Source organism: Populus euphratica, unplaced genomic scaffold, assembly GCF_000495115.2.
Source record: "Populus euphratica unplaced genomic scaffold, PopEup_1.0 scaffold327.1, whole genome shotgun sequence".
NCBI lineage: Eukaryota > Viridiplantae > Streptophyta > Magnoliopsida > Malpighiales > Salicaceae > Populus > Populus euphratica.
Window position 1 is genome coordinate 46,888 of NW_011500214.1, and position 17,828 is coordinate 64,715.

A 17,828-nucleotide genomic window follows, 5' to 3' on the forward strand; every position below is an offset into this window, starting at 1 on the left:
TCCTCGCCCCTTTAAATGTGTGTGTATTTTCTTTAATAAGGATGACAACTTAATTCAAATTTAATGGATATTAACTTGGAACTAGGAGGTTCAAGCAAGAGTCACCGCCCCTTTAAATGTGTGTGTATTTTCTTTAATAAGGATGACAACTTAATTCAAATTTAATGGATATTAACTTGGAACTAGGAGGTTCAAGCAAGAGTCACCACACCTTTAAATGTGTGTGTATTTTCTTTAATAAGGATGACAACTTAATTCAAATTTAATGGATATTAACTTGGAACTAGGAGGTTCAAGCAAGAGTCACCACACCTTTAAATGTGTGTGTATTTTCTTTAATAAGGATGACAACTTAATCCAAACTTAATGAATATTAAGTTGATTTAAATGTGTGCATATTTTTTATATATAGTTATCTTGATGGATGAGTAATGAATATAATATAAATATTATCAAACATAATAAAAAATACATACATATGTATGTATGTATGTATGTATGTGTATATTATGTCAATATATATATATATATATATATATATATATAAAAGTACTTAAAATAATAATAATCAATTAATAAATATCTATGTAGATATTCGAAAGTTGATAAATAAAATATATAATAAAGAATAATATAAATTATATCTATAAATTTTATTTAATAATTTAAATTATTAAATTAAAATAAATATTTAATATGATATCAAGTAAGTTTAAGTTTTTAAAAATATTTTTTTTTTCTTTGTTTAATAATTATAATAAAAAGTCACCAATCCAGTTTTTTTCAATCGGTTAGATCCTAAACGACAAGCCAAGCCAAGCCAATCCACGTTTGACAACAAGAATAGGATGCGGGCCCACAGAACAAAAGAACCTTCAGAAAGGAACTTTCTTGGTAACAACTCATTTTCCAAAGAAATGCCTCCATTGCATTTGCATATTTGGTCAGATCCCACCCACCCACAAAAACATCCAGCGGAGATTGCCCCAAACCGTATCACCACCGTCGTCTTCCTTCCTCTCCCCTCAATCCCTCTGGACCCCATCCCATTCCCTATCACCCTATTCGTCTGTCACACTTCTCGTGCCCAACACCTGGTCACTTTAAGAAGCAAGACACCACCTGTCCCTCTCTTTCAATAAAAGAAATAAAGAATAAACCTCCCCACCAAGAAGAAAGAATAAAAAGTCTTCCTCCCTTCCCCTTCTCTTCAAGGAAAGCACAGAAGAAGACAAAATGTCAGCAGAGATGTTCCGATACTCGAGCGTTAGCAACAAGGATGCGGGCAAGGAGGTTGATTTGGAGGCAGGGAATGGAGAGACTTTGTACCCAGGTTTGAGTCTTGGAGAGAACCAGTTACGATGGGGCTTGATTCGCAAGGTTTATGGCATCTTGGCTGCTCAGCTTGTCCTCACCACCATCGTCGCTGCTGCTACGGTTCTATATACTCCTATCACTGATCTCCTCAGGGGAAGCTTTGGGTTCGTCATGCTTCTATCAATTGTTCCCTTTATTTGTGAGTGCTCAAAATTCAAGATCTCTCCTTTCTCCTTTCTTGTTTCCTTCTTCTTCTTTTTTCACGTAATGTTTCTTGATTTGCGTACAGGTTTCCAATTCTCTACTGTAATTGAATTTTAATTTGAATTCAATTAATAAATAAGCTAAATTCACATATTCAGGAAAAAAAAATATAACTCAATTCATTTTGTTTACTGTATTATATCCTCGTTATCTTTATCTTATTTTTCAAATGTCTATAACAAAAGAGATGGTTCGATGCATATTTTTAACATTAATTTCTCCTATTTAGTTTCCTCTGATTTACTTTTGTACAGATTGAATTCAATTATTGACACTTAAAATGATTCCAAATATAAGATTTTATTAAAACCTAATTGAATTCAATTACGAGGGTTGCAACATGGTGATTTTATGTTCTTTAAATTTCATGTTTCAGGATGTCTTTTGGGTTTAAAGTTGAATCTTGATTGAGGTTCAAGATTGAAACTTGAATTGGGTTAAAGATTAAAGCGAAATATGTTTGTTTTCTTGATTCATGTTTGTGTTTTTTGGATAGTATGCGTATTTTTGTCTTGATGTAGGGGTGAGTGAAACTTGAACTGGGTTAAAGCCTCTGGGTTTCTTTTTATCGTTGTTGTTTGCATATAACAGGAAGTAAGATGCCTAAATGCTCGAATATATCATTGGCTTAAGTCAATTCACGTGGAAAAGTATTATGAATTTGCTTGTTTCTTGAGATCTTGTGCTTTTAATTTAAATCACAAGTGTTGGAAAATGCAGTGTTGTGGCCCTTGCATGTGTATCATCAGAAGCACCCTGTGAATCTAATCATTCTTGGCCTCTTCACTGTTTCACTGAGCCTCTTGGTTGGAGCAAGCTGTGCTAACATAGAAGGTTGGTATCTTGATCTTATCCTGTTTGGAAATCTAATAATTGGTTTCGTGTTGGTGATTTTATGAGCTGCTTTTGTAATTATGATATGAATATTGTGTTGCATTCAAATGCTTTCAGGGAAAATCGTGCTTGAGGCATTAATTCTGACCTCCGCTGTGGTTTGCTCTCTAACCGGATACACTTTCTGGGCTTCTAAGAAGGGCAAGGACTTTAGCTTCCTCGGACCCATTCTCTTCACTGCCCTCATTATCCTCATTCTGACTAGTTTTATCCAGGTTAGATGCCTCATTTTCTTCAATTCATTCTGCCATGGATATGTTTTCTGAGCAAACCAAAGATATTCCTTGTTCACCCAGTACATTGGTCTGATGTTATGGATGCTCTGGTATATTGCAGGTGTTCTTCCCACTTGGCTCAACATCTACTGCAGTTTATGGTGGAATCAGCGCTTTGATTTTCTGTGGATACATAGTTTATGACACTGACCACCTGATCAAGCGCTTCTCATATGATCAGTATATTTTGGCCTCCGTTGCTCTCTACTTGGACATTTTGAACCTGTTTCTTTCCATTCTGCGGGTGCTGAGTCAGAGAAACAATTAGTTGTGCAGCATACTCTCTTCAGCGTGCAATTATATCTTCGATAATAACTGATACTCGTATAAGATTGATAATAACTGATACGTTATTAATGCAATCTAGTAGTGCCTGAGTGAGCTGTTCCATTTTGCAGAGCCCTTTGTGTTCCATTTTCCTAATTGACCATGGTAAATGTTTATTATATGTGTATTGTTTTCCACTTTATGGTTTCTTTTGCTTGTGTGTATATACCCTTTTCTCTGATTTCTTTTGCACACTAAATTGTTTTGTAGCATGAATTCTAGGGCGCCTGTTATTACCGTCGGTTGTTTTGTATAGCAATCAGTGGCTGTCTGAAACTTGTCAGGTAGGAAAAGTGTTGTTTTGTATAGCAATCAGTAGCTGTCTGAAACTTGTCAGGTAGGAAAAGTGGATAAATCATCAATAATCGAAACTAATCACCTCAGTCTTGCAAAAATTGGCAGGATATCTATCATGATAAGTTGTCCTTGAGGGTCGTGTGAACGTGCTTAATAATTTTATCCCAACTTGAGTTGGGAGGATTTCGGTTGAATCCCCTTCTATAACCTTATTAACAAGTTATGGATGCCGGGAATGCCCGCTTCCCAAGAATTGCAGGTCCTGTTCTGCTATGTGGAATTGGCTTAGCCCTACCATCCACTCAAGTTGTAATGCATTTCGCTGGTGGAAAAGACATGCCTCGTTTGCCATGTCGAGTCTTCGGCAAATTTCTTGCACTTTCCCCTCACACGCTTCTCTCTCTTGACAAACACAATTAATGTCAAGGAAGCCCTAATGGCATTGTAATATATTGAATCACATTCTTGTGTAACATAAACGCGATGGGATCTTACAATATGTTAATGTGTTACGGGGATAAAATTTTTGTCGAAATTTTAATCCTAGTGTGGTAGTCTAGTCTTGTTACTAGACTCAGTCTTTCTCCCGGTTCACTTGTGTTTACCTAAAGTCTAAGTGTTTCACGCACCCAGAGGTTTTTCCCCTTCTCCCGATTCACTTGTGTTTACCTAAAGTCTAAGTGTTTCGCACACCCAGAGGTTTTTCCCCATAACTCTTACCAATTTTGGCAACAAGAACACAAGTTAAAGATTAAACACAGCATAATAAAAACACCAGCAATTTACGAGAATCAACCCAACCTTTATTAATTCACAAACAAAGGAATACATAATAACAATGTGTGTGTGCTATGCACAATCTGAATCTGCATGCTACACATGTTTAGGCTCTATGTAATACACATACATTTAAGGGAAGTTACACATAAAACTGCCCCTTGACAATTTAATTCCCTCTAGACAGCACAACATATTTCAGTAACAGCCTACTGCCTCGTAACTGTCTCGTAACTGCCCACAAGCAACTTTCTTGGTCTGCCACCCAACAAACCAAACTGCTCAAATTGATTTTCCCAACTGTCATCCCTCACTTGCAACTCAAGATAACTTAGACAGTCCATCGTCGAAGTCTATTATGGTGCGAAGCGTAAACCCGCTGTTTGCACGCACCCGTTATATTTGTTGTCGAAATCTGCACTGCCCACGCATACTACCTCTGCACTTGTATGACGTTATTGCGTAGCAGCAAATCGTTGGTGCGCCCTTGCGCTTAAGGCTGTGACAAACCTCCCCCACCAGAAAGAGCCGACACCCTTGTCGGATTAGTAGCAAGATAATCCGGCACCAAGTCTTCAAACTGTCATAAGTCAATGTCTTTCTCCCATGAAACCTCCTGATTGTCTTCCCATTTCACAAGAAATTATGTCCGTCGATTTTTCTTGTGCTAACCAAGTCTCCTATGGTCAAAAATCTTCACGATTTTCAGCTCAAATTGCTTCTGAATCGTAGGTGGAGCCCTTAGTGATTTGCCCTTTTCCGAATCCTCAACATCTTTGTGAAAAGGTTTTAGATAGCTAACATGGAATGTGGGATGAATCTTCAGCCTTTCTGGTAGTTTCAGCCTATACGCAACATCACCCACTTTTCCGATCATCTCAAACGGCCCATCATACCTTGGCACTAATCCACGGTGCTGATTTTTCCCAACTATTTTTTTTAATATTTGTGAAGTCAACTTCAACAACACCCTGTCACCAACATCGAACTCCAATGGTCTCTACTTCTTTACCAACGTCAAACTCCAAAGGTCTCCGCTTATAATTAACATATTTCATCATACACTTGCTTGCCCTTCGCAAACTGTTTTGTGCTTGTTCGAAGAGTTCCTGCCTCTCCCTAGCAAATTTGTGCGCGGCTGGACTCCTTCTATGAAATCCTAAAAAAAATAAAAATAAAAAAATATTTCTCATATTGAATAGTTTCACACTTTTGAGCAGAATGCTCAATCCGACCGTTAGATCAAATTGAAATTTTAGGAGAAATCTTATAACATATAATTCTACATTTGATTAAAATTTTAGGGCAATCCAAGTTCAAAAAGATATTTTAAAAATTTCTAATAGTCGGATAGTAAATAACATAAAATTCACCAATGACAGTTTTGTAAATACATGATGAGCTGGCAGAGTCCAACAATTTGTTCTCGCTTATTTTGATGCCAGAAACAGAGGTAATAGAGGGATGAAAACAGAGGGATAAAATCGAGGGAGAGAAAAGGAGGGGAAAACACATGAAAAAAAATACCTTAAAAGAAAGAGTAGAAATTGTGTAGAATCAAGGATTTAAAAAGTGTAAATCACCAAATCACTTCCTCAAGCAAGAATTTAAGAAAAAAACTAAGTGAGGGAGGAGGGTGAGAAAGGGGTCGTAAGCTATGACAAAGAAGAAAAATTGAAGGGGAGAAAAAAAGCATCACCAAGTTAGCTTTTGAATTTCATTTTAGTATTGGGTAATGAGTTCTAAGTTGTTTAAACAAGTTTGGGTGAAAAGAAATAGATTAATGCATTGTTTTTAGATTTCTTGAATTAGGGTTTTTAGGAGAGAATTTAGGGAAAATGTAAAATTGTAGAAATTGATATATTGGGTTAGGACGGGTTAATAATGATGCAAAATAATGAAGGATGGAAGATGAAAAAAAAAAAACAACAACAATGCTGGTTACATTTGAAATAACAGAGGAGGAGCATGGAATGTAATAAAGCTTGTATAATTGTATGAATTACATTGGTGAAGCTATTTGATTTACTGATTTCAGGACAACATATTACTTTAGAGGCTTTGATTCAGGGTTTTGAAAATGTGTCTTTATTTTGCATTTATTATTGGGAGGTACTGTCATGGTGGTGGTAATCTTATCAAATTATTTCATATCATTACAGCTTGCAACAAAGTTCCGTAATACTGGACAAATATGTTTTTGTGAAAACAAAATAATTGTGCAAGACGGTATCCAACTATAAAATTACAACCCTGATTTTACCTATTAATTCTAATTTCATATATAGTGTTGAAATATGTAACATGACAATGAAACTATACACGTGTTACAAATTCTGGATATGAATATTGTAACAAGCATACCTTCCTTATATTAATAGGAGGAGCATTTGTGGCTGGAACCATAGCGAAGCGAGCTCGAACACCTAGAGTTACAGGTAGGTGTTTCACTCTTTTAACTATGTAAAATTATTGTAGTTGTTCTTTTGTTTTTCTTATATATGATTGGGTTGTCTTTGTTATTTACATTTGATAATTATTAGAACTGCAGTGTGTCATGGTTATAAGAGAATGATGAGAGCACATGGTTAAGAATGAAGAGAATTATTTGATGAATAAAATTAATTAATATAAAATATAATGTATATGACTTAGTTGTTTAAACGGTCAGAAACTAAGGAGATATGAATATTAATTTTGCCTTAGTTTTTCAAAATGGTGGAAAGCTAAGGTGAATAGTATTGACTTCACCATTAGCAAAGGCATGGCTAAGGTGATATGAAAAAATGACTTGGTCATTCGTAAGAACGGAAACTAAGGTGTGGTTATAAAACTTAGTCATTCATGTGTAAAATGGCTAAGGTGGTAATGAATTTGATTAGGAATTGAGGAATACCTAGATTAATTTAGTGATTACTTGGACTTCCATTAAGGTGGGGACCAAGGTGGAAAAAAAAGGGTGTAAACTATATATATGTATGTATGCATGCATGTAAATTAAATTAGTATTACTAAATAAATTATGTTATATTTGTTGCAGGTCCTTCTCATACCGCAAAACAACCTTGATTTTCTTCTTTTGTGGATAGTTACTTACTAGGTATATTTTGGATATGTGGATTATGTAATTTTTTAGTTCACTAGAATTTTAAGTTATCTTTTGGGCTTGTAATTAGTGTTAAGTCATATACCACTTGTTAGTTAAATCGTCAAGCATCACTACCAACAAATCCTGCTTTCCCTGCCACTTATCCAGCACCATAGGCACGCTATAGGCCATGCCCAGTATCCACTGTGCCTTGGCATTCATTGCCTTCATCAAAGTTTGGCTGTTACTCAAACACAACCCAAGCTACGTCACGTCACCAACCTGTCGGCAACGAATGTATTTGTAGCACCAGAATCCAACATAGCAACTATCTCTCTGTCATTAACTCTAATTTTAACATACATTAGAGAATCCACAGCACCCAATTTACCTTGTCGCAGCACATCAATCCGTGCTAAGTCAGTTTCAACAAGGCTGGATTCGGCCACCGAATCCTGCATCTCAGCAACTAAACAATTCAGTACACGCATTGGGTTGATGTGCGTGACTGTCTCCTCTTGTTCACTATCACCCACAAGAATTGCATTCAGTACACGCATAGCCCACTACAAATGAAACAACCTGCATTCGGCTTGCTGGGGTCTCTTTATTGCACATCAGTCTGCTTGCCTTTTCCTTTATCAATCCCAGGCTTGTATCCTCCCCCACCGAACTTCTTTTTCTTTCTCTTTTCATCCCTCTTATCCTTAGCCTTGAATCTCGAGGAGACAACAACAGAACCATCTCGCGTCATTGTTTTAAAGTCGACCAAACTATCTGCGGCAACAATGGCAAACGGTAAGTCTTTGACATTCTGCCTCCGTAACTCAGCCTGTGCCCAAGGCTGTAAACCCGGCATGAAGTTGAATAGCTTATAAACAACCTGCATTCGGCTTGCTGGGGTCTCTTTATTGCACATCAGTCTGCTTGCCTTTTCCTTTATCAATCCCAGGCTTGTATCCTCCCCCACCGAACTTCTTTTTCTTTCTCTTTTCATCCCTCTTATCCTTAGCCTTGAATCTCGAGGAGACAACAACAGAACCATCTCGCGTCATTGTTTTAAAATCGACCAAACTATCTGCGGCAGCAATGGCAGATGGTAAGTCTTTGACATTCTGCCTCCGCAACTCAGCCTGTGCCCAAGGCTGTAAACCCGACATGAAGTTGAATAGCTTATCTTCCTCATACATGCTCTCTATGTCCAATATCAAAGAACTGAAATCTTTGACGTAATCCCTCACCGATTTATCTTGCTTCAATTTCTTCAAGTCTTCTCTAGCCAGCTAAGACGTGTTGTTCGGCAAGAATTGTTCTTTCAACTCTTGTTTTAAGCGATCCCAAGTATCAATTTTAGGATGCCCAACATTTAGATCATCCTTGATCCGAGTCCTCCACCATAGTTTTGCGTCACCAGATAAATACATTGCTGTGATGTTTACCTGTTCGTCAACCCCAATTCTAGCCACCCCGAAGTACTGCTCCATGTCCCACAGAAAATTTTCCAACTCTTTGGAACTCCTTGCGCCACCGAATGGCTTAGGTTCTGGTACTCTAGGTTTGGACGAGCCACTACCCGTTGGGACATTCACTACTGCCTTCTTTAATACCGCGATCTCCCCCTCTAGAATCTGTATCTTGCTGCTTACCTCTGCCGCAAGATCCATATACTACCTTGTAACCCTCTCTACCATTTCCACAGCATGCGCAAGTCTATCATTCACTATCTAATTTTCATTTTTCATCAAGGGACCCATAACAGTGTCAATATGGGTGAGTCTCTCGCGAATTGCCTCCATGCCTAATGGCATTTGACGTTCAGCAGCAACTTTACAAACAGAACGAGCCAAGGCTCTGATACCACTTGTCACAGGGATAAAATTTTCGACGCAATCTTAATCCCAGCGCGACAGTCTAGTCCCATTACTAGACTCAGCCTTTCTCCCGATTCACTCGTGTTTGCCTAAAGTCTAAGTGTTTCGCACACTCAGAGGTTCTCCCCACAACTCTTACCAATTTCGGCAACAAGAACACAAGTTAAGATTAAACACAACACAATAAGAACACCAGCAGTTTATGGGAATCAACACAACCTTTATTAATTCACAAACAAAGGAATACACAACAACAATGTGTGTGTGCTATGCATAATCCGAATATGCATGCTACACATATTTAGGCTCTATGTAATACACATACATTCAATGGAAGTTACACATAAAACTGCCCCTTGATAGTTTAATTCTCTCTAGACAGCACAGAACATTTCAGCAACAGCCTACTGCCTCGTAACTGCTACGTAACTTCCTCGTAACTGCTACGTAACTTCTTTGGTCTGCCACCCAATAAACTAAACTGTCCAAACTGATTTTCCCAGCTGCCATCCCTCACTTGCAACTCAAGATGACTTAGATAGTCCATCGTCGAAGTCTAGTATGGTACGATGTTTTTCATCAAGGGACCCATAACAATGTCAATATGGGTGAGTCTCTCGCGGATCGCCTCCATGCCTGATGGAATTTGACGTTCAGCAGCAACTTTACGAACAGAATGAGCCAAGGCTCTGATACCACTTGTCACAGGGATAAAATTTTCGACGCAATCTTAATCCCAGCGCGACAGTCTAGTCCCATTACTAGACTCAGCCTTTCTCCCGATTCACTCGTGTTTGCCTAAAGTCTAAGTGTTTCGCACACTCAGAGGTTCTCCCCACAACTCTTACCAATTTCGGCAACAAGAACACAAGTTAAGATTAAACACAACACAATAAGAACACCAGCAGTTTATGGGAATCAACACAACCTTTATTAATTCACAAACAAAGGAATACACAACAACAATGTGTGTGTGCTATGCATAATCCGAATATGCATGCTACACATATTTAGGCTCTATGTAATACACATACATTCACAACATTTAGATCATCCTTGATCCGAGTCCTCCACCATAGTTTTGCGTCACCAGATAAATACATTGCTGTGATGTTTACCTGTTCGTCAACCCCAATTCTAGCCACCCCGAAGTACTGCTCCATGTCCCACAGAAAATTTTCCAACTCTTTGGAACTCCTTGCGCCACCGAATGGCTTAGGTTCTGGTACTCTGGGTTTGGACGAGCCAGTACCCGTTGGGACATTCACTACTACCTTCTTTAATACCGCGATCTCCCCCTCTAGAATCTGTATCTTGCTGCTTACCTCTGCCGCAAGATCCATATACTACCTTGTAACCCTCTCTACCATTTCCACAGCATGCGCAAGTCTATCATTCACTATCTAATTTTCATTTTTCATCAAGGGACCCATAACAGTGTCAATATGGGTGAGTCTCTCGCGAATTGCCTCCATGCCTAATGGCATTTGACGTTCAGCAGCAACTTTACAAACAGAACGAGCCAAGGCTCTGATACCACTTGTCACAGGGATAAAATTTTCGACGCAATCTTAATCCCAGCGCGACAGTCTAGTCCCATTACTAGACTCAGCCTTTCTCCCGATTCACTCGTGTTTGCCTAAAGTCTAAGTGTTTCGCACACTCAGAGGTTCTCCCCACAACTCTTACCAATTTCGGCAACAAGAACACAAGTTAAGATTAAACACAACACAATAAGAACACCAGCAGTTTATGGGAATCAACACAACCTTTATTAATTCACAAACAAAGGAATACACAACAACAATGTGTGTGTGCTATGCATAATCCGAATATGCATGCTACACATATTTAGGCTCTATGTAATACACATACATTCAATGGAAGTTACACATAAAACTGCCCCTTGATAGTTTAATTCTCTCTAGACAGCACAGAACATTTCAGCAACAGCCTACTGCCTCGTAACTGCTACGTAACTTCCTCGTAACTGCTACGTAACTTCTTTGGTCTGCCACCCAATAAACTAAACTGTCCAAACTGATTTTCCCAGCTGCCATCCCTCACTTGCAACTCAAGATGACTTAGATAGTCCATCGTCGAAGTCTAGTATGGTACGAAGCGTAAACCCGTTGTTTGCACGCACTCATTACATTCGCTGCCGAAATCTACACTGCCTAAGTGATCAACACATTTAAGCCCCTGTTCTGAAAAGGCACTATTTTTATTTTTTTCATGATAACACTCCATCATATAGATTAAGCCCCTGTTCTGAAAAGACACTATTTTTATTTTTTCATGATAACACTCCATCATATAGATAATTGCCGTTGGTGACCATTATTCTTGTTAATTGCTTTCGACAAAATGTGGACGCCAAATAAATAACATGAAAATTATATTACCAATTAGGCAATTATTTGTATTATTTTCTTTCTACAAATGTGTGAAAGCTAAAGATCAGCCACTCCACAAAGCCTTCACATATATATAATCAAATCAAAACGGTAATTCTTCCCCAAAAAGAAAGAGAAAAAATTCCCGATGAATTTCTTCAAAGCAGTCTTCGCTGATGATCCAACGCCACCGGACTCCCCCAAATCCCCTCCTCCCAGCTCTGAAAACCCGAACCCTGACCCGCCAACCCAAAACTCCACCTGGTCCTTTGGCTCTCTCATCCAAACCTTAGCAACCAAATCTGAATCCGTCATCGAAATCTACAAGAAGGACCTGGAAGAATTTGGATCCGGCTTGAAAAATGAATCCGCCATTATCCGAGATGTCGCTTCACGCGCCGTCCATGATCTCCCCGCTTCCTTCGAGGCTAGCGCTGCCGTCGCTCAGGAGTCCGTTGGACAAGCCATCGGTGGTATTGGATCCTCCATGTGGAAATCGACGGCCCAGATCATTTCTCAAGGTAGAGACTCCATTTTAGCCTCTGATCATGATCATGATCGTGATCGTGATTTACTCTTATCTAATACTGATACCAATAGAAGTAGTCTGGGTAAACAGTACAGTCGTTTTGATGCTCAAGTGTGTGCATTGCAATGTGATTTCGATACTTACTGTAGTGAACCTGAGGATAAGGAGGATTATGAGAAATGGAAATCAAGGGGTTTTGTGATTGATGAGAAAAAGGAGGAGATTGAGAGGTTTATTAGTGAAAATGGGGTGATCAGGGAGATTTATGGTGAGCTTGTGCCTAATAGGGTTGATGATGAGAGTTTTTGGAGCAGGTTCTTTTATAGGATGTTTAAGTTGAACCAAGCAGAGGAGGCTAGGGCTTTGCTTGTTAAACGAGCGATTTCTGGGGATGAAGAGGAGGATTTAAGTTGGGATTTTGATGATGATAAGGAGGAGTGTGATGGGTTGTTGTCGAAAGGTGGTGAATCCACTGTGAACGTAGTAGACGCAGAGAAGGGGAGTGTTGATGGTATGATTGTCGAGAATGTGGCAGATAAGGAAAGGGTTGGGGTTGATGGAAGTGAGGATAAGTTGGAGGAGAAGGTAATTGTTGGGGTGGATATAAGTGAGGATAAGTTGAAGGAGAAGGTAGTGGTGGTGGAGGGAGAGGGAGAGGGAGAGGGCAATATTGCTCAATCATGTAAGGATAATGTTAAGTTGGAGGAGAAGGTGGTGGTGGTGGAGGGAGAGGGAGAAGGCAATATTGTTCAATCATGCAAGGATAATGTTAAGTTGGAGGAGAAGGCCGTGGTGGGGAAGGGAGAGGGGGATAATGGCAAATCATGCAAGGATAGTGATAAGTTGGAGGAGAAGGTGGTGGAGGGAAAGGGGGGTGATGGTGAATCACCTAAGGATAGTGATGTTTCGGTGGTTTCAAGCAAGTCTTTGGCTGAGGAGGATCTTGAGTGGGATGAGATTGAAGATATTGGGAGTAATGATGAGAGCAAAGGGGAAGCTGTTGGGAGCAGGAAGAGTGCTGGTTCAAGTACAAGTAGAGTTGATTTGCATAAGCAGTTGAGTGCGGCGGAGGAAGAGGAGGATTTTAGTTGGGATATTGAAGACGAAGATGATGCGCGAGTTAAGTGATTATTCATATGTGCTCATTATTATTTAGTTCATCATTGCACTGCATTGTGATATATATGTTTTCATATCTTCCCTTCTAGATGTTCAAGTGATCAAATTCATGCTACTGCCACCGTTCTACGAGTTTCCATAAATATAATTACAAATTGATCTGAATGGAAGTGCTTGCCAACGTGTTTCCGTTTTCTTGTGCAATAAAATCCCATTGTTGGCTACTTGTATTCTCTTCACTCTTTCTTCTGTTGCTATGACCAAGATCTTGATTTACCATGCCATACCGTTTAAAATGGCTGGTGAGATTATAGATGCTGGTCTGCTTGGTCATTGTCTGCATGATCCTTCACCTTATCAGAAATCTTTTCCAGCAAGAATTGAGCTTGCTAGTAGCGATTAGCATGCTGCAAGAGTTTTCTAAACCTGTGGTGAGAGTTAATTTGGCTCTTGTGCTGGGGTTATCCACCTTTGATTGCACAGACCTTTTACGATTTAGTTTTTTGATTTATCTTAGCCCATATACTCTGTTAAATCTAATTAACAAAGTCACTACTGTTGCAAATGCTAGTTGTGCACCGCAAGATATTGGATTCTTCATTGCGAAAATAGTGCCCCACAAGGGTCACCAGTAACAAAAGGAGGAATATATATATATATATATATATATATATTCGGATTATTATAAAATATCTAAAAGAGGTGGTGTTATTTCATTGGTCACCGTCTCCTCACAAAACGTTGTATATTTAATAGTATTTTGTTTTTTAATTTTATTATTTTATATTACATTGTGTTTATTTAAAGTTGGTCCTTATAATTTAATTTAATTTAATTTAATTTCAATTAAATTATTAAAAAGGAATTTTAATAATTTACTTAGAAATGCAACTCCCATATAATTTACTTAGAAATGCAACTCTATCTAGAAACTAGGTTGAGAAAACTAGGTTGAGGAGGGGCCATATAGAACTTTACAAGCTTAACTAAGTCCATATAATTTACTTAGAAATGCAACTCTATCTAGAAACTAGGTTGAGGAGTTACCATATAGAACTTTACAAGCTTAACTAAGTTTCATGGTATTATCAAAAAATTCTTCGCATCGGCTTGCATGCCATTAACTAGTAGTAAGAGCTAAAAGAGAAGCATAACAACATAAATCATATGAAATGATAATTTGCAACTAGCAAAGCTAAATATATAGAAGGTACTAAGAACTGAAAATTACTAAAATACCGCTTTGGATTTAGGTATTTCCAGATTTTTAGGCAAAAATCCACCTTGTAGCTTTCATGTGGGATCCTACATAAAAATAGCTGAAAACCAAATTGTACTAATGGAGAAAAAAAATTAAAAATATTACTCTGGTCACGTCGGCTGAGCTCACATGGCAAGATTGGCTGAACATGTGAGCCCACTGTGCTAAGCGAGGCTCTCCTCTCTTTATTTTTCTCTCATTTTTTTTTCTTTTTATCCTCTCTCTCCTTTCTTTCTATATTCTCTCTCTCATCTCCTCTCTTTTTCTCTGTCATTTCTCTTCTACAAAACACATATGCCCACACACTTTCTAGCTATACACAAACGTTTATATGCAGAAAATTCTACATAGAGCCGTGACTTCCTTCCAACACCAATGGCAATTAGCACAACTTTCAAGCTAGTTTAACTTCTTAATTGTAGCACAACTCCTTTAATCATATAACATGCACAACAACTAATATTCAACATTAACTTCTCCACCAATAATGTCTAGCCCTTCTCCACCAATAGTGTCTAGCCCATGCACGACATAATAACCAATAAGTCACCATGGCTAGCCCACGGATTCCAGCTCCACAATTAATATCTGGGGTTAATTTTTGTACAAATGATATGTCTTATTATCCATGAAAAAAGTTCAAGGATGAACGTATAAATACACTCATCCACCATGAAGCACGGGAGAATTTCTTCCATAAAAAAATCACACATGCTTGCATACACATAAAGCCACATAAAACATAAAGAAACACATTCCTAACTTTAGCTTTTATTTATCTTTTACATTACATTGTTCACTCTTCACACTTCTATTAACTTTACTAACTTAAGTAGAGTGTCCTTTCTTTTAACATCAATTTAGTTTTTCAAGAATTACTTAACCCAATTTTCTTTATAAATTTTTTTCATAACTTCATCGAAAACTAATAAATTTTTTAGTTGATAAATTTATTATGTTTTGCTAGAAATAATATTTTTTTATTTTATAGTAACTAAATACGTTATAGTCATTAAAACTCAAATTATATATATAAAAAATATAAAACCCATGGAGAATTCATTATGCACCTGCACATATATCACTATTAAAAAAAATGTTATGAATCATCGCCATTGTGTTTGGGGTTGGGGTAGAGTGATCTTTTTCAAAAGGAGTCATCAGATATTGTGAAATTAATTGGAGACAATTAAGTCTTCTAGTCTTTTAACTGCATGATATAATGATTATATGGCCCAGAAAAGAAAAAATGAAATTCAAAAAGTTACACATGGGCAATTCAATTTTTTTACGTTTTAAAAACAGAGTAAAGACTAATTACTCTCACATGCAAAAATTATTGAACTTAAACAAAGAGACTTCTCTATCCTTTCATATTAGGATTTTTTTTTTGTGATAAATAAATTAACAAAGGACAACTTGTTTTTTTTTAATAATATTTATTAAACAAATTATTGGCATGTAACGTCACCTCACCACCAAACATCACCTTTTAGGGTGACATTTGAATTATCTCATTATCCTTTTTCATTGGTGTCAAGCATATGTATAGTGATGTGGTCGTTAGGGCTACAATGAACTTATTTTTGATTTCCTCTTTCTTTTTTTTTTCTTTTTTTTACCAAAATATAAAGATGTCATTTAATTTCATTTTTTTTTTCATTTTGATCTTTATTATTTAATTGCTATTTGTTTTATTTTTTAATCGATTTTTGATCGATTTTTTTTTCAATATCTCCCCTTGTAATTTAGTTTCATTTAATTTTCTTAATAAATTTAATTTTAATTATTTTAATTGTTATTCGTTATTTTTAATGCTTTTCTAATTGATTTTTTTTTTCAATTTCATCCATCAATATTTAATTTTAAATCTTTATATTAAATTTAGTCCCTATTATTTTAATATTTTCTTTGAATCTTTTTTATTGCATTGTTTTTTCAATTTCATTCTTTAGCATTTTAATGTTTTGAAATTTTATTTTTTTATTTTTTAGGGTTTTTATAAGGGGTTAATCCCGAGCTCATGACTAAGGTTACAAGTTTTAGAAGTTAACACAGGTTAATTTTGATCTTTTTGAGGTTTTTTTTTTTTAATTTTTTTTCAATTTCACTTTTTAACATTTGATTTATTGGGAATTGATCTTCGTGTTTTTTTTTCTCAATCTCCTTTCAATAGGGTTATCTTAATTCTATTTTCATAGTCGAGGCTAGCGAGTTGATTTGAATCTTATATATATATAAGTTTTCCCCTTTAAATTTTGGTTGTTTGATAATTGAATTTTATAATTTTATTTAATTTATTTTTGACAAGTTTACAGTGGTATCATGTTTAGGTCATAAATTTGACATGCTGACCTGGATGAGCTCAAGTTGGGTGTTTTTTAGCCTTTTTTACATTGTTAATTTTTTTTTTGTTTATTTATTTTCATTATATATTTTTGTTGTATTATTTGAATTACTATAGCTTAATAAACACAATCAAGTTAATGACCTTATTTTAAGAGCACTTACATTGTTAAACATCTTTTCTTATGTTAGAAAAAACTTGGATGCCCCTACTTAATTAAAAGAAAAGGCTAAAATATGTGGGAGAAATATTGTACACATGCCTTGATTTATTGTGAATTATAACAGTAAATTAACTATTTTTCCCGTAAAAAAATTACAATAATAGACATTGTGACGTTATTACCTTCATGATTTTTAAGGATGATTTTGATATTTTCATGATTTTTTAAGAGCTTTTTTTATATATATGATGTTTTTTGCTAAGTGTAATGACTCTATTGCTTTTGAAATCAAATTTCAAAAGCTTGCCTACAGGCATTTATTTTTCATTTCACTAAGTTGTTTTTATAATAATTTTTAGATCATAGGTGCAATTTGGTTTTTTCATAAATAAATAAAAAGTTGATGATGTTGTGTTGCTCGGGTTAGCCATTCTGTTATCTTCAAGCGACATGTGTAGCTAATTCTAGTAGTCAAAACTATTCTTTTGTCACATCATATAATTCATTTAAGCCTTCTTTTCCTCCTCATGCAGTGCATGTGGTCAATAGATTTCTAGTTCAATGTCGATGATTTTTTTTTTTTTATTTTTCTCATTACTTTTATAAATCCATGTTTGACCCTTTAAATTTGCAAATCAACTCTTCAATTTATTTTTCTTTATATTTCTTCCCTTCTTTTTTGATTTCCTTTTGTTTTATTTTAATTAATTTTTTAGATTTGATTTTTTTTTTAATTTCATCAACTTTCAATTTTTTAGCATGTCAAATTTGATCACTATTATTTTGATTTTAATTTTTTTATTTAATAAATTTTTTGAATTTATTTATTTTCAATTTCACCCTCCATTTCTTTTCTTCTTTCATATTTGATGTTCATTTTTTTTCTTTGATAAGTTTTTTTTA

At 36.2% G+C, this 17,828-nt stretch overlaps 2 protein-coding genes across 4 annotated transcripts; both read left to right on the forward strand.

Moving 5' to 3' along the window:
• The first annotated feature begins 1,143 nt into the window (after positions 1–1,143).
• LOC105112172 (BI1-like protein) lies at positions 1,144–3,228 on the forward strand. The gene is made up of 4 exons (XM_011007767.1): positions 1,144–1,516; positions 2,302–2,415; positions 2,533–2,690; positions 2,812–3,228. The coding sequence occupies exons 1-4, from the start codon at positions 1,237–1,239 to the stop codon at positions 3,016–3,018; spliced, it is 759 nt and encodes a 252-aa protein (XP_011006069.1). The 5' UTR covers positions 1,144–1,236; the 3' UTR covers positions 3,019–3,228.
• Positions 3,229–11,393: 8,165 nt separating this feature from the next.
• On the forward strand, positions 11,394–13,378 carry LOC105112173 (BSD domain-containing protein 1-like). Of its 3 annotated transcripts, none has more exons than XM_011007769.1 (2): positions 11,395–12,699; positions 12,775–13,378. In XM_011007769.1, the coding sequence occupies exons 1-2, from the start codon at positions 11,655–11,657 to the stop codon at positions 13,161–13,163; spliced, it is 1,434 nt and encodes a 477-aa protein (XP_011006071.1). In that variant the 5' UTR covers positions 11,395–11,654; the 3' UTR covers positions 13,164–13,378. The 3 variants fall into 3 exon arrangements, with proteins under 3 accessions (XP_011006070.1, XP_011006071.1, XP_011006073.1); XM_011007771.1 differs by having other exon boundaries at positions 11,395–12,687; XM_011007768.1 differs by having other exon boundaries at positions 11,394–13,378.
• Positions 13,379–17,828: the final 4,450 nt, after the last annotated feature.

Excerpts from the sequence above, each read along its gene's own strand:
- LOC105112173 (XM_011007768.1), top strand. The coding sequence starts at position 11,655 with ATGAATTTCTTCAAAGCAGTCTTCGCTGATGATCCAACGCCACCGGAC.
- LOC105112172 (XM_011007767.1), top strand. The coding sequence starts at position 1,237 with ATGTCAGCAGAGATGTTCCGATACTCGAGCGTTAGCAACAAGGATGCG. Across the intron at positions 1,517-2,301 it reads ATCAATTGTTCCCTTTATTT|TGTTGTGGCCCTTGCATGTG; the intron begins GTGAGTGCTCAA and ends TGGAAAATGCAG. Across the intron at positions 2,416-2,532 it reads AAGCTGTGCTAACATAGAAG|GGAAAATCGTGCTTGAGGCA; the intron begins GTTGGTATCTTG and ends AAATGCTTTCAG.